General features: G+C 45.0%; 1 protein-coding gene across 3 annotated transcripts in view; it reads left to right on the top strand.

Moving 5' to 3' along the window:
- The window catches only part of GFPT1 (glutamine--fructose-6-phosphate transaminase 1), a 49,142-nt gene extending 34,573 nt beyond the window's left edge, over nt 1-14,569 (top strand). For 2 of the 3 annotated variants that reach the window (XM_075043700.1, XM_075043702.1), the window contains exons 15-19: nt 337-451; nt 745-872; nt 1,591-1,758; nt 2,079-2,240; nt 2,875-7,185. In XM_075043700.1, the coding sequence (XP_074899801.1) occupies nt 337-451; nt 745-872; nt 1,591-1,758; nt 2,079-2,240; nt 2,875-2,919 (618 nt within the window). In that variant the 3' untranslated portion in view covers nt 2,920-7,185. Of the gene's footprint in view, nt 1-336; nt 452-744; nt 873-1,590; nt 1,759-2,078; nt 2,241-2,874; nt 7,186-14,184 lie in introns of those variants that run through there. The other variant, XM_075043701.1, reaches the window with a different exon arrangement.
- The last annotated feature ends 223 nt before the right edge of the window (nt 14,570-14,792 follow it).

Genomic DNA, 14,792 nt, shown 5'->3' with positions numbered 1-14,792 from the left:
AAAGAAGGATACAGGTATGGTCACAAAACAAGATTTAATAGTTGCCATGGAATCTTAGAAATACTCCATTTTGCTTGTTGTATCTTAATCTCCTGGAGTATAAGGAGATCGTGCCATTGTATGCCTCCATTTGAGATTTGCTCAAATGAGATTTGCCCTGTGAATTTCATGTTCTTCTTTGCTATTTAATTGGAATGAAAGCTGCCATTCAGTATCATGTTAAGAATAAAGTCAATAACTAGTCTAAGGATTTTATGTAGTAGGTGACAACCGTTTGGTTACTGTTGTAATGATGTTTTTTCTCTCTCTTCCCCGCCCCCCCCCGCCCCTTATTAGGCCTATACCAGCCAGTTTGTGTCTCTGGTGATGTTTGCTCTGATGATGTGTGACGACAGAATTTCTATGCAGGAAAGGCGCAAGGAAATCATGCGTGGTCTAAAGGGACTGCCAGGTAGGAAACTGCTGCATTTATTGCATCTCACCAAGCGAAACTCAATAGCACAGATGAACTTTGCTTTGAAAGACCAAGGGGATCAGATACATGCAGCGTGGCTATTGGCAATAACTTTTGCAACCACGTTCTCTCCAACGTCTTCAGACCACTAAATTGGACTATTAAAACACTGAGTCCAATTTTTATGGAAGTTAGTGCTATCTGTGTATATGAAGTATAAACAGTATGTATAGTTTGAGAGGCACAAGCATATAAGCACACACAACCTGAATTCTTCTCTTTCCTTCTAGACTTAATTAAAGAAGTGCTGAGTATGGATGATGAGATCCAGAAGCTAGCCACAGAGCTATACCATCAGAAGTCTGTTCTCATCATGGGACGTGGCTACCATTACGCTACATGTCTTGAGGGAGCTTTGGTAAGAGATTTCTTTATTTAAAGCTGGTTCAAACACACTTAGCTATGGGCTTCAGATTTCTGCACAGGAAACGACGCATGGCTACAAGTTGTTTTAAAAGCAGCTAACAGCTATGGTGTGGTGGCTGACATACTGGCTCAAATAGCTAAAACTCACCCTAACACTGCTGAGACCGCCACTTAAAGATACCCAAGTCACAGGTTATAGTGGGTTGAAAGGATGTATTTTCCACATTCACACTGGGAATGCTTTACTGTGACAGTCTGGGCACCCTAATAAAATCAGTTCTTTGAACTGTTGGTGTGGCATTTCCATGAATGCTCAGCATCCAAAACTGAGCATGTACTTTCTAGAACCGTATATTGCAGTTTTTATGTTTGAGGAGATTCCTGTTGTAAGTGCTGTCACCCACTGACGTGCAAACACATCCTCTTTGCGTTTGCCTGCCCAGTTCAAGACTGTGATGATAGATATGTTGGCTGATGGTAAACCATAAGGCCTGTGGTAGGTTTGGTGTTAGAACTGTAAGTGTTGATGGCCTGCAAGCAGCTCAGCCCAGATGTACTACTTTGATCTAGGTTTTCAGGCTGGCTTGTCAACTTATTGGATCTGAGGAGAGCCAGAACGTATTTTTACAAAGTTACAAATAAAGTGGAGGTGGTTAAGAAAAATTACAAGTTTGCCCAAAGCTCTACAAATTATTTTTTTCCCCATCTAGAAAATCAAAGAAATTACCTACATGCACTCTGAAGGGATATTGGCAGGTGAGCTGAAGCATGGCCCTCTCGCGCTGGTGGACAAACTCATGCCTGTCATCATGATCATCATGAGAGACCATACATATGCCAAGTGCCAGAACGCTCTCCAGCAGGTCATTGCGCGGCAGGTAAGTACCTGCAAAAGTTCACAGTGCATCAGAAATGTTTGGGTTTAATATAAAAGCAGTTTACAGGGCGTGCAAACTATTTGCTTTAATGTTACTGCCTGAAACGTGAATTCAGTAGATATTCTGGGCATCTCAAGAGTAGTTTTGCAGAAGCCAAGTGTGGTTTGTCTACCCCTTAAAATATGCTACAGTGATGCCCATGGGGTGTTAAGCTGTTTTGTTCTAAATTAAGTAAAAAGTTCTTGCCACTGGTGCTCTGAACAGAAGTGAGAAAAGAACCTTCCAGACCTGTTTTTCTTCAACATTTCCCTTTGTTGCAGGGGAGACCTGTCGTGATTTGTGATAAGGAAGACATCGAGACAATTAAGAACAATAAGAGAACAATCAAAGTTCCCCATTCAGTGGACTGTCTGCAGGGGATCCTGAGCGTTATCCCCCTTCAGCTTCTGGCTTTCCATCTTGCAGTTCTCAGAGGATACGATGTAAGTACAGTACTCCTTCCCTTCTGCACTCGTGTTTGCTATCTGCAGATCTGGAAAACATGCTTTGGGGGATGTCGGAAGCCTGCGGGGGTTGTCTGTATAATTGCTTGAGCTACTGGAATGACCAGGTTAAATGGTAAACCTGGCAATTACAGAAGCTTGTCATGAACAAAACCTGAAGGCAGTCTAGTACACTTGGCTGAGTCTTGTGCAGTTTGAGTTTGGACATGTGTCTGTTTTCCGGTATGAGCGTACAGTTTCCAGAGGGCTGGTAGGAAGATAAAAGGAAGGTAACAATCCACAGAAGAATATGTGACAAATGGAGTCTGTTTGTGTTAGGTGTTTGATCTTAATACAGACACTGGCCTCTACCTCTTATCACAGTGACCTTTTATCATTTGAGCACTGTAGCAACATAGACTAAAGGGACTAACTCCTTAGTTCCTGACAGTGGAGTTGTTAACAATTGAGGTTTATGGACTTTTTTTGCACAGATAGTCCTAAATCAACAAGAAAATATGTTCAATCGTTTTCAATTTTAAACGCAGAACAAACGTTCCACACATGACAAAGTTATACACAAAGAAAGTGTGTAAATACTCACAAGCATGTTCTTTCTCCTCCCTCTCTGCAGGTTGATTTTCCAAGAAATCTGGCCAAGTCCGTAACTGTAGAGTGAAAGATCATCTGAATCATAGGGGCAAAGGGGAATTAAATGAAAGACTTTTTTTGGTACCAAAATAACTTGATTTTAAAGTCCCCTAGGTAAATCTTATTTTGGTAAATCACTGTTTGTGTATAAGATCACCGTAATTCCATTACATTAGTGATTGTCAAATTGATTCCACATGCTATGTCAATAGCTTTGGGTTTTTTTGAACAATAGACTTCCATGAAAGATGTTTAAATGGTTTTCTTTAAAGATTACTGAGTCTTCTAGGTAAGGGGCCCTCCACTTTACTTTAAGATAATGTCGTTGTTTCTTATCCGGTGTGGCTCATTCCAATTGTTGATGAGAAACCATTGAATGAATTACCTGTCATGCTCTGAGGCAGCGAAGCAGGATACCAGAATATACAACTGGAACAAGAGCTGTTACTGGTCATGCTTGTGCAGATATTTTAACAGTGAACAAAACTGTAAACAAGCATCTGGGGTCTTTTTCTGCCTCATGTACAAAAGGGAATTCAACTGACCTGTCACAACCTCCTAAATTTTAGGCACATGGTAAATGTTTTAAGAAAATAACGTTGCTTCAGAAGGATTTTATCTATGCCAAATACCTAGCAAGTGACAATCTCGTAGACTCGGTGGGCCACAACGCACTGTGTAACACCAGCATATACCTGTAGTTGTGCCCATGAAGACAGTGGAACTCACGCCTTCAAGTGTAAATGGAAGCAGTGGCTGACTCAGTACAGATGCTTACCAAAGTGAGGGAAAAGAGGAATATGAACAGTGCTCAGTTTGTGTTGGTGTTTTGTTGTTGCTGTTGGTTTGGTTTTTTTTAAACAAGTAGAAGTCTTCTGTGTTGAGGATTTTTCCCCTTGAACTGAGCACTGAGGCACTATAAACACATCCTAAGCTTTATTCAGGTCACTTACTAGTCTGAAGGCGTAGAAGAATGTTTCTACCTTTTATCTCTCTGGCAGAGATGGCACTAAAGCTCCCTTTCTGAGGCTTACTACGTTAGCCAAAGTCCCTGGTTTATTTAGGAGCAGTTTGTATGTGACTTGTGTCAAATTCAGCTGGTTTAAAATTGGAGGGGATAAAAAAAGGCTTAATAGACACGACAGAAATACATACCTTGGTAATAGTTTTATAACAAGCTTGCAGAGAATCAGAAATTACACAGAAAATACACCTTCAAGACTTAACAGTGACTTCCTCAAAGTCATTAAAGGGCAGTTAGCTATGTATTTCCAAATGCAAAAAGGTGAATTTCCTACCAGCTTGATGGGTTTTGAATTAGCTTTGCACACACACCATAAAAAGAAAAACCCGCTACAAGGCGTGAAGCAATGCTTTTGCTAAGTGCTGGCAAATATTCCAGGTCACTTAGTGCCCCCAAGGAATTGCTTTAGCAAATGCAGTGCTTGGGGACTGTCCACTGCCCTTTAAAACCTAGTTCTCCTTGCACAGGATGACTATTGCTAAGCAGCAGCAGTCCAGGCTGACTCATACAATGGAAGATGACTGCTCAAACTGAGGTGTTTCCAAAGGCTATGTCTGTAGCAATTCTACTTTATATAAAACCGCAGTAACTATTTAACTTCAATTCACTGTCAGCTCAAGGCTTAGTTTTATTATGAGAAGGAAGTGCTGCCTGCTTGGAAACAGCTTCTCAAAACCAATATATGTACGTTTATTAATACATAGTATTCAGACTATTAATTTAGGAACACATTGTGCTGCCAGTGTCTGTTTAAGAACAAAGTAGTAAATACTGCATTTTATTTATACAGCATTTGCTTACGAGGCACTAACTCATAACAGTTATGTGTCTCTGCCTAAACATGACCAGTAGACTTCCCTGCTTCATTTGAAGAAGATACTTGTCCTTAAGGAAAAAACAACGCGTGTTCAACGCTAACAATTTGAAGACAGTTTCTTTTCCTCTTCCTCCCACTCAGCTTGCTTAAGAGAAGAGAAACTGGGCAAACCTTTCACATGAAGGGCTCGAACCAAGGCAGGTTTCCCTCCTGTGTGCCCCCCCCAGCACAACGACATAAGGACTTGCAGTATCACATCCTGTGTTCTCCTTAGCATGGGATCTCATGTGAAAGAGCCCTGCCAGAGAATTATTTTAAGATCTTTTTCTCCTATTCCGCTCAGAAGCAGCACGCATTGCTTTTATCTAGCCTTGTACAGATGATTGTCCGCTAGCTTACCGAGTCTCCTAGCAAACAGGATGGTAGACATCCTTCTTAAACTACAAGTTACTATTCAGTAAAAGTTCGATAATGCAGGCTGTTAAATATTTATGAAAGTAAGTTTGTATACAAAGAGGACCAAAGAACAGGAGTCTAAGTTAGAAATGTAAGTCTGACACTCTCACGTTGGGTGTAACTGTACAGATATTGCTGAGCTATTTGGTTTTATGCTGTGATAGACAAATACGTGTTCTTTGTGATTTAAGGCATTAAAACTTATGACAGATTCTTCATTGTCAGAAGTAAAGGTAGTATTCACCCCCTGCATTCTGCAAGTTGCCAGCAAACTGCCTGAAGTGTACAAAACTGCCTGCCAAAACAGAGGTTTAGTCGCTACTTGCAACTAGGCTGTCGGATGTTGTAATGCTTAATATCAAAGAATGCTGTGGAGCACACTTGCTATGAAGAATTTCTCTGATGAGCATGGTAGGGAATCCGTTAAGCATCTCATTGTTGTTAATTGCCATGCCTGTGTGAAGTGAGAATGTATAAAAGACTCTTCTTAGCTTTCCTTACCTCATTTTGTCTAGATGTGTTGCATTTTGATGAACAGATGATGTTTCTCTTTTCCTTAGAAAACTTTTAGAATGTCTTGTGATATTTATTAACAGCCAGTCAGTCTTCTGCTCTCCAAAATGAATGTTTTGCTTACTGAGCCAGTAAAATTCCCTCCTTCCTAATTGAGGTGTTTAAAAATTCAGTAGCCCTGTCACTAAAATTGAGCCACAGGTAAATGCAGATAAAGGCCTTTGCCATTTGGAATAGCAGCTTCCTATTACTGCGTACTTTTGTCAGAATTTATTTTGGTTTCGGTAATGTTTTCCTCATCTATGTCTACAGAGGCTTAAAGGAAAGCACATGCCTATAGGTCTTAGGGTTTTTTAATGACCAAAGACCGGAGAACTTCAGGCTCAGCACATGTTTCTGCCCAACAGAACTCAGACAAATTCCACACTGCTAGTAAGGTTATTCCACACACAATAGGAAATCAAGTTGTACTTGGAATATACTTCTGTCAGAAAGGTTTTCCCTCCTAGCTCTACTGAAGAAAGGCTATAGACAGTTCATTCCTGAATTTACATGAGTAAGTACTGTCTGCATGCATATTCTTATAAAGAACCCAAACCAGTATTTGGGTAGCCATGTCCATGCGTAAGGTGCAACAATGACACGGCAGATGCCATTTCCTTTTTAGCGTGGTCTTACTGACTGGAAGGTAATTGCGTACCATTGATGTGGGGACGCCCTTCAAGCCAGAAAGCTACCTTGACACCTGTATTTGTGAAGTCTTAACCCCTCTGTACTGAAAGAGCTGAAGGCTTCACACAGACCATTTCCAAGTCAAGTGGGAGAGAGCTCATAGACATGACAGGACAGGTAATCATGCTCAGTTAGGAGCCTTAAGACTAGCCTAGACACGCTAGTTTTGGTTAAGCTGCAGATTGAAACATGTAAAGGCATAAAGACGACCAACACATTAGTGCAAAATTAGGCTTTTCTCCTCTCTAGCCGTCACTAGTAGTCCTTAACGCCACAAGTAGGTGCCTGGCAGCAGCATGTCAGATGGAGGGAGGGACTGAAGTTCAGCACTTGAAGTAGCACATCAGTGTTTAGCTGTGGCTAATTTTAGATCCTACCTGAATGTACCAAACTTGCCTCAAAGCATGGAGTCCCTCCTCTACATCAGAAACAGGAAGAAGAAGAAACAAAGAAGTATTTGGTTTGAATAAAAGGAAAGAAAACTTTTATTTGCCTTCAATTCAGTTTATGTAAATAGACATTTGAAGTGGCAAATACCACCATTTCTTCCCTTCTAGATCTATTTGCCTCTGCTTGTACATATCCAGCTGGCTTGGTTTGTGGGGACCAGTCTGTATCTTGTTTCCTGTTGTGTGCTGTACGCAGAAGACGTCTTACTTCTGTCTGTAGTGTTTTATAATTTGGGTTTTGTCTTTTTGCTTATTTTTTTGTATCTCACCCTTTGAATAAAATCAAGTGCCCTACATTAAACAAACGGAATTACTGGTCTTCAGTTAAATCCATTTAAGAATAGGTAGTCCCTATGAAAGTTAAGGGCAATATGTACAAAGCAGAAAAACACAGGGCTTAACTCAGCTCTCTCCTAACCGGCCAGGCTTTTTTTCATGTCTGAGATAGAATATATTCTAACTGCCCTTTCCTAACCATGATCTTGCCATGAACAAAGAAGAAAGCCCATAAAATACCCCTAAGGCAGAACAGTCAGTATTACCTTCTGTACCTTAATTCTCATTTAACTACTCCTTTTCTGTTTCTGCTTAGCGAATATTAGTTATGCTTTCTTTTGTAAGAAACCCATTTGAGTAACGTACAGACAGGCTGCTTTGCAAAGCCAGGAGTGGAGGACTATGACACAGATGCTGAGATAGTACAATTAAGTGCACATTCTTGTAAGACAACAGCTGGGGGCTTAAGAGATTGTTCATGTCTAAAAAATGCCTGGATAACTCTAGAAGCAAACCCCACAATGACAAAAGACTGTCTGAAATTCCACCCCTCCTCCAGTCAGAGCTGTTCATGGATTAATTTCCTCAGGGACCTTCACCTCCCAGGGGAAGCACATCAAACATGATCGTTTATTTTCCTAGATAACGTGAGCAGCTTGGAGCTGCTGTTCTCACAAATACCTCTCCTATACAAGTACCGCTATTAAAAGGGCACAAGGCTACTTTTAAGGCTTATTGCCTTGAAACAATGCACATATGTCCTTAGTATCACAATAAAAGTCGGTGCCTATGCAGGTGTTGGGAGCAAGACTGTCCACTTTTGCTTGCTCTGATCTGCAAAAATAAACAGCAGATTTAGCTTGTATTACAGTGATAAACAAAAACAGGTCAAACAGCTCAAAGCTTTAGGCTTTCATTGTCATAGCTGTAGGTCACATCTGCTCAGGACACTAAAGGAGCAGGAAATATTGCATGGAAAGTTGGCTGTGTGCAGAATCTTCCCAAAGTGACTCGAGGGCTGCTGCACCACCCTTGGTCCCTCATTTAGCACAAGGCACTCGTTCTCAGGCTATGCACCGCAAAGCAGAGAGTTGAGATTCTCATCAGCTGCTGTCCGGGGCCAGCTGCATTTCCAGTCACACCGGGGAGGGGACAGGGCACCCCCATTTCTTTAATACATTCCAAGTACTATACTCGGAAAAGAAAGGGAGCTGTATCCTTAACAGGTAACTACAAGACAGGGTTCTCATTTGCTCATTTCTCCATCCGGACCATCTGAGCACACACATTATACAGCGCATTTAATTGGAGCTAATAAAAATGGCAGTGAGAAGACGTGCAAAGGGACACATCCAGTGTCCTTAGCAAGTCGGTCCTGAGCTCTGGTTGCAAGAAAGCCATTTCCTTAAATCCTGATGTAGCTGAAAGCAGTAAGACAATGGGCAAAGGACCTGCAGGCCCTTTGCACAGAAACTCTTCAATACCACATAGAGTTCGTTTTATACAATATGGTATTTGAAAATAAATAAGCTCCCAGAAGCTAAGTGAGATTTACAGAAGGGCATAAGCATTTGGTTTGAATAAATTATAATGGATTGCCTGCTCCAAAGCCCTCCGAGGCCCCTCTAGGGCAACCTGCTTCCTGACATTTACCCTTCACACGCTCCCACAGCATGTTGGCCTTCAGCACAGCTTCAGTGCTAAGCCTCAAGCTGGTGACTATATGCATTCATGCAAATTTCTTTAATTTACCTATATTTACCTACTCTGCTCTAAAACAGTGCTCACTCGTGCTTGCAGGAGTACTGTGTGTAGCCAACACCCTGGGAACAGTGTTTATTCAACACATTCTTCTCTTGCTCTCTGTTAAACTGTTTTTCACCACTGCAGAGCACACCTGTAGACCTGTACAATAACTGCTTGCACAGAAAACACCCATGTGGCACCTGGGATCAGAGAAATGCCACCTGCCCCCACAAAAAAAGCCTGCTCTCAGGTCACTGTAAGATGCTCAATAGGGAAGCAGCAGTCCATAGGTATGCTATGAGGAATTCCTGCCCCAGACCCCCTTTAGACACTTAACAAGTTTGGAAAGAAAATGGTACACAGCAACATTTTTGCTGGATGTCTGCAGAACGAGGAGGGGGTGTTTTGCCTGTGAAATTGACTCCCGGTTACCAGGGTGCCATTTCACAGAAACACTGACTAGCAGCAGAGCCATTCTTACGCATTAGCCTGATCTGCTGCCCAGGGCAGGCTGGTGCTCACAGACTGCACTTCTTAGTTTGAGAAAAGCGACCATTCTTTACACCAGCTCAGAAAGAAGTAAAAGCTATTTGCTTTCTTAGGGGGAAAAAATTAGAAGACAGACACACTCATCACAATGGCATGAAGATAGAGTGAACGAACTACCCCTGCTTTGTTCACAGACCAGCAGCAGAGAGCACAAAGCATTCAGGGCAGCACACCGTTACCAAGTGGACAGCCTGAACTGTTGAGCTTGTGGGTCCTGAGCTCCTGGTGGTTTCGCCAGCCCCACAGCATCACCCTGCAGTGCCATAGCAACACTCTTGGCATTCAGAGCACTAATAAGGAGGATTTAAGGGCCTTAGCTTTAGTCACAGCTGACAGGACTTCCTGGGAAACATTAAAAAACTCTGCGTGGGGATGGAACTTCATCTCAGGGGAGCATCCTGGCCAGTTCCACTGTTGAGTAGTTGCCTTCCCCCTTGCCCACACACCGTCTTTGCTGGGCTGCTCTTCCAGCACCTCCTTGCTGCTATTTGTGGCTTGCCACGTTTCCAGCTCCTACAGCTTGGAAGGTCCAACAAGCAACACGTTGCAACAGCTTAGCTTCATCTCCCATCTCTGCTACAACTCCCTGTGCAGTCTCTGCCCACGTTGCCCCTGAGGCCGCCTGAACTTCCCATCAGAGGACTAACAGCATGCCAGGAGCCCACACTGCTCTGCGTGGCCTTATGCTTTTCATTTATCAGATAGGAGACCATCACTGTCCTTTTCCAAAGCAGCGAGAAAGCAAATCCTTAGGTACTGCTTTAGTGGCACAGTCAAACGCATAGAAAGAGAGACTGCAGAGGGCTGAGATCATTCACTACTATCGGAGGCACAGCCCATGCTCACACCTGGACAATCTGGCTTCTTCAGCACCAGCTCAGGCGTGAAAGCAGTGTTTCTGACCTACTGCAAGCTGACCCAAAAGCTGCCTGTGTGCTTAAAAAGAGGCTATTTCTGGCCTATTTCTATGCATTTATCAGCTGATTGGAATATATCGCAGGCATCTGAAAAAACAAAGGAGAAGAAAAAAAGCAAGCCGACTTGCCAAGATGGTCCATTCAGTGCTGAAGAGGTTACCCAGCCTAAGAGGAAAATCAGACCCACAAATCAGACATGATGGGACTCCTTCCCCCCTCCTCAGTCTCATTCTTTATTGTTTAGGTCAAATAAAATATGTTCCCATGGTCCTTACAAATTCCTATGGAAACAAGTTTAAACAAACAAACTGCTAGCCTGTGTCTGGACAGCGAGTAGCAGCATTACTTTAACACAGAATCCTAAAAGCAGCGGTGAGCCCAGACGCACTGGAGACGCTCACAATACCACCACAGCTCAGAGCTAAGAGCCAATTAGGCTCCCAAGGGCTCCTGTGCATCGGGAGATACATTCGGACCATGTGCAGGACAGGCGGCAGCATGGCGGGCCCAGCCAGCTCAGCCTGAGCGGTAGGAGGGCACCCAAAGACCTTATTAAGCATCAAATTACCCTGCACAGACAAACCCCGCACCTTGGCTGTACTGAAGTGATGCTTAGCTCCTGCTAAGCAGAACAATCAGCAAACCTGCACGGGATGCAGGCAAAACCTCCCCGCTCCTCTCATTTCTGTCTCTGCCCAGAATTAATCTGCGCTAGATGAGAGCACATGTCCAGGGGCAGGGGATGTGTGGGAACCTCCCAGCTGGTGCAGGCTGGCAGCAGATGTGCCAGCTCTGCCTTGACAGATCTCTGCATCCCCAGCAGAGCAGGGCATGGGACACAAGAGTGCTGCAGAGGATGGCACGTGCCAGCACTCTCTCCACTTTGGTGGTACCACACGCACCAGTGAGTCATCGCTAGGAAGGAGACACTGCCTCTCCTCCCTTCTGATGCCAGTTGCCACTTGAACAAGCCTTCCTCAAGCTCACAAGCAGGTGCCTTCTAGCACCCAGTACTGGGCAAGACACTGCCTGCCTGCACAGGATGACTCATGTCGCATTGGCAAACCCTGAGGATGTGCCTGGAAGTTGGTTTCATAACCAAAACCACCCTTCGGGGCTATCAGCATATGGCTACTGGCACACCTGCACTGGGAAAACCCAGCCTGAGCTACAAAACATCCTCTCCAGCACCTGCAGCCCCACCACGAGACCGGTGCAAGAGCACTACCAGAACAGACTGAATGGCCCCTGCAGTCACCAGCTGGACCGCTCTGCTGTAAACTGTGGCAGGGATTTACATTCCTTCTTGCATTTTTTGCAGCATCTCCTATCCTCCAGAAGACATGCTTTTCCAAGCCCAGCCAGAAACACTGCTGAAAATTAAAATTATCTTCTAACCAAACAGTCCCAACTGGTCCTCCTTGGGAAAACTCAAGACACACATGCCCCATGCTAAGACAGGACATTCATATTCAGAGGGCGACCTCCCTGGTAATGTAACATCCAGCCTGTGCCACCAGCCATTGCCAGTTGGAATTTAGGGCACATTTCAGAGTTGCACAAAGCTGGGAATTACGCACACAGGAAAAACTCCCACAGAGCCACACCGTGAGGAGTCACAGGTTTCTGTGACCTGGTGAATGTGTATTACACCCTCGCTGATCCTGTTGCTAAAGGAAAACGGTAGTCCTCATCCCCTTCCTCTCTACAGGTCGGGCTGGAGCCTACAGAACAGCCACATCACCTCCCTTAGCATAACTGGCAGATGGCCTTTAGGAAGGGCTCATGACAGGGCTTAAAATGTAGGATGAATTAATTGCTTCGAGGACTGTCCCTGCAGGACCGCATCCAAGTAAGTCAGGGGCCAAGTGGGTCTTGAGGCCGACATGAGCTAACCCAGAAAGGCACCTGCTTGCAAGCAGAGCAGCTGGGATTAGGAAGGAATTTTTGCTGCCGGACACAAGAGTTGGGGTAGGGATCAGCAGGGACTGAAGCCATCTGCCCCTCATCCCCCTCCAGGCACTGCCAGCCAGGAACAAGGGCTTGTCACAGTCCCAAGCTTCATCCTGGGCTTTGCTAGCCTAGCTGAGAGAGGGCAGGAATGGGTTTAGGGAGTGCCTGCAGGCTGCGTCTCACCTTGGTGAGGCTGGAGGACTGTACCCCCTGAAGGGGAAAGGAGGCAGAGGCCTGGGGGCAATCGTCTCTCCTCCCGGCACTGCTGGATCCAGAAAAGGACACCTGTCCTTTCCCCTCCTAATCTAGATTTGAAGGTTGTTGTTCAGTCACTAGATGCCACTTTGTGCAGTGTAAGGTGCCACTGAAAGGAAGGCATGGCTCCTGGTCAGCAGGTGAGACAAAGCAAGAGCTCAAACCTGCTCCTAAATCCATTGCAGCTTAAAATCTGTCTCATCTCTCTAAGAAGCGTTCTGTATCTCAACACTTTACCCCTCCCGTTTGGGTTACCACGTGTCCAAGTGGCATTGTGGCCAATGCCTACATGGAAAAGCAATAAAGCAAGTAATTTATTTGTAGCTGTCTTCAATTTAATGCACCAGCTGGATGCAACCAGCTGGTTTGTAGCAGGCCAGCAGCCAGGGGGTTGTGGATAACTGGAGGTACACTGGTCACAGCTCCGAGAAAAACTGTTCTTGAGTAGATGTGGGTGGTTGCTATTAGCATAGGAAAAAAGAGAACTGCAGCAAGACGTGGGCTTTAACACCATGGAAACTTCAGCTAGAAAACACTTTTCTCATCAGTAGGAACAAGCAGGGAAACGTTCAGCTGGGACAAGGGCTCACCAGCCTGGGAATGCTGTGTTCTTTGACATTTTCTGCTTGTTTCAGTGACTATGGAAAGCACTATATAAAGTCCCGTTCCAAAGGGAAATATCTGCCATTATTCTATAGCTGGAAAAAATAGAGGAAGAACTACAGCTGCTCCTAAGACCCCGTAGCCTGGGTGGATGCTGCTTCCCAGAATGGAAACAGGTAGAAAAGCCCAAAGCGAGAGGTCCAGCGTGACCCCCAGGTAGTTTCAAAGCAGCACCCAACCTGGCACAGAGCCTGTAGCTGACACTGCTAATTACACTGTCAACATCTGCGTTCCCCCCAATGAGTTTGGGAGTTCATGCCCCAGAGTCTTGGTCCCTTCAGAGCCACAGCTCTACCAGAGGTGCACTGCAAAGTTGCTTCTCAGAGAAACAGCAGCCAAGACCAGGCCAGTTTCAGTGCTGGACTTGGAGCAAATGACCCGGTTTCCAGCCTGCCCAGCATGTTTCAACAGTAACTGTATCTCAGTGTCCCAAAAATACCATCTCCAATTCACAAACACCTGACTCCCCCCTAGGGCTGCACAGCTATTTGCAAGCTCCCACCATGGTCCCAAGAGTGCAGAGGAGGTAGCACTAGTCTCCGTAGTCGTTAACAGATAGGCAAGAAAAAGCAGTGGAGCTACGCTACATCACATGTCCCTGGAGAGCAAGGATTAACCCCCCCATCATGCTGAGTTTTTCCTGTAGTATCTCAGTTACAGTGAGTAATCCCATTGTCTGGATTGTTATCCTGCACGCACAAAGTCCTCCTTTGTTTAAGCCCAGAATTAACACCACAGAAAGCAGATACCCTTATCTCCAGGGTTTTTCAAACCCCATGCTACTTTTCCTGTGGTTGACTGGGCTGAGCCACCGGCTGTCCACAACAGTGCCCCCGTTTCTGGGTGCCAGATCAGCACTCCTTACCACAGCTGGTGTCAAAGCACGGCCGCACCTCCCTGCTCAAAGGGCTGTTCTTTTTATGGCTGCCTGTCCTTTTTGCAGGTGGACCGCATTGCCGCCTCCAGAGATTGAACACCATTGCCGCTTCGCCGTTGTGTGAGCAACTCGCCTTCCATGCAGCTGTCCGAGAGCCTCGAGGAGAACAAGCAAGAGGGGTGAGCTGCCGGCAGCCAAAACAACGTGCCTGGGCTGCCACCTTCTCTGCCCACACCTGAGGGCCCTCCGTGGCAGCAACGAGCATCAGTCAGGTCCCATCTGCTCTGTGCAGCACAGGCTGGCAGCCCCAGATTTGAGTGTTTTGCACTGATTAAGGCATAAAAAACCCCCCTAGATAAGTGACAGACAGTCACAGATTACTTGCTGGTTGCATTTTGCACTGCAGTTCTTGCCTTGTTTTTAGGTTTTAAACAATAAAAGTCTCCAAAGATGTCTTGATTTTTAAAGCAAATGCCAAAATCAGAGCGTTCTGCTTTAGAGATGCCAGTTTGTCTTTTCTTGGATGGTTTCTTCCCTTCTTGGCTTCTGCAGCCCAAGAAACAACACCAAGTTCATGACTCCCCCCTGCTCCCCCTTTCCTTGTTCAATGACAGTTTTGATGGCTTAAGCCTACGTTGCTTTGACTTGAATTTCTAGCCTGCATGCTAGCATGG

The sequence above is a fragment of the Buteo buteo genome, chromosome 12 (genome assembly GCF_964188355.1).
Source record: "Buteo buteo chromosome 12, bButBut1.hap1.1, whole genome shotgun sequence".
Lineage (NCBI taxonomy): Eukaryota > Metazoa > Chordata > Aves > Accipitriformes > Accipitridae > Buteo > Buteo buteo.
This window is presented reverse-complemented; position numbering and strand designations above follow the sequence as displayed.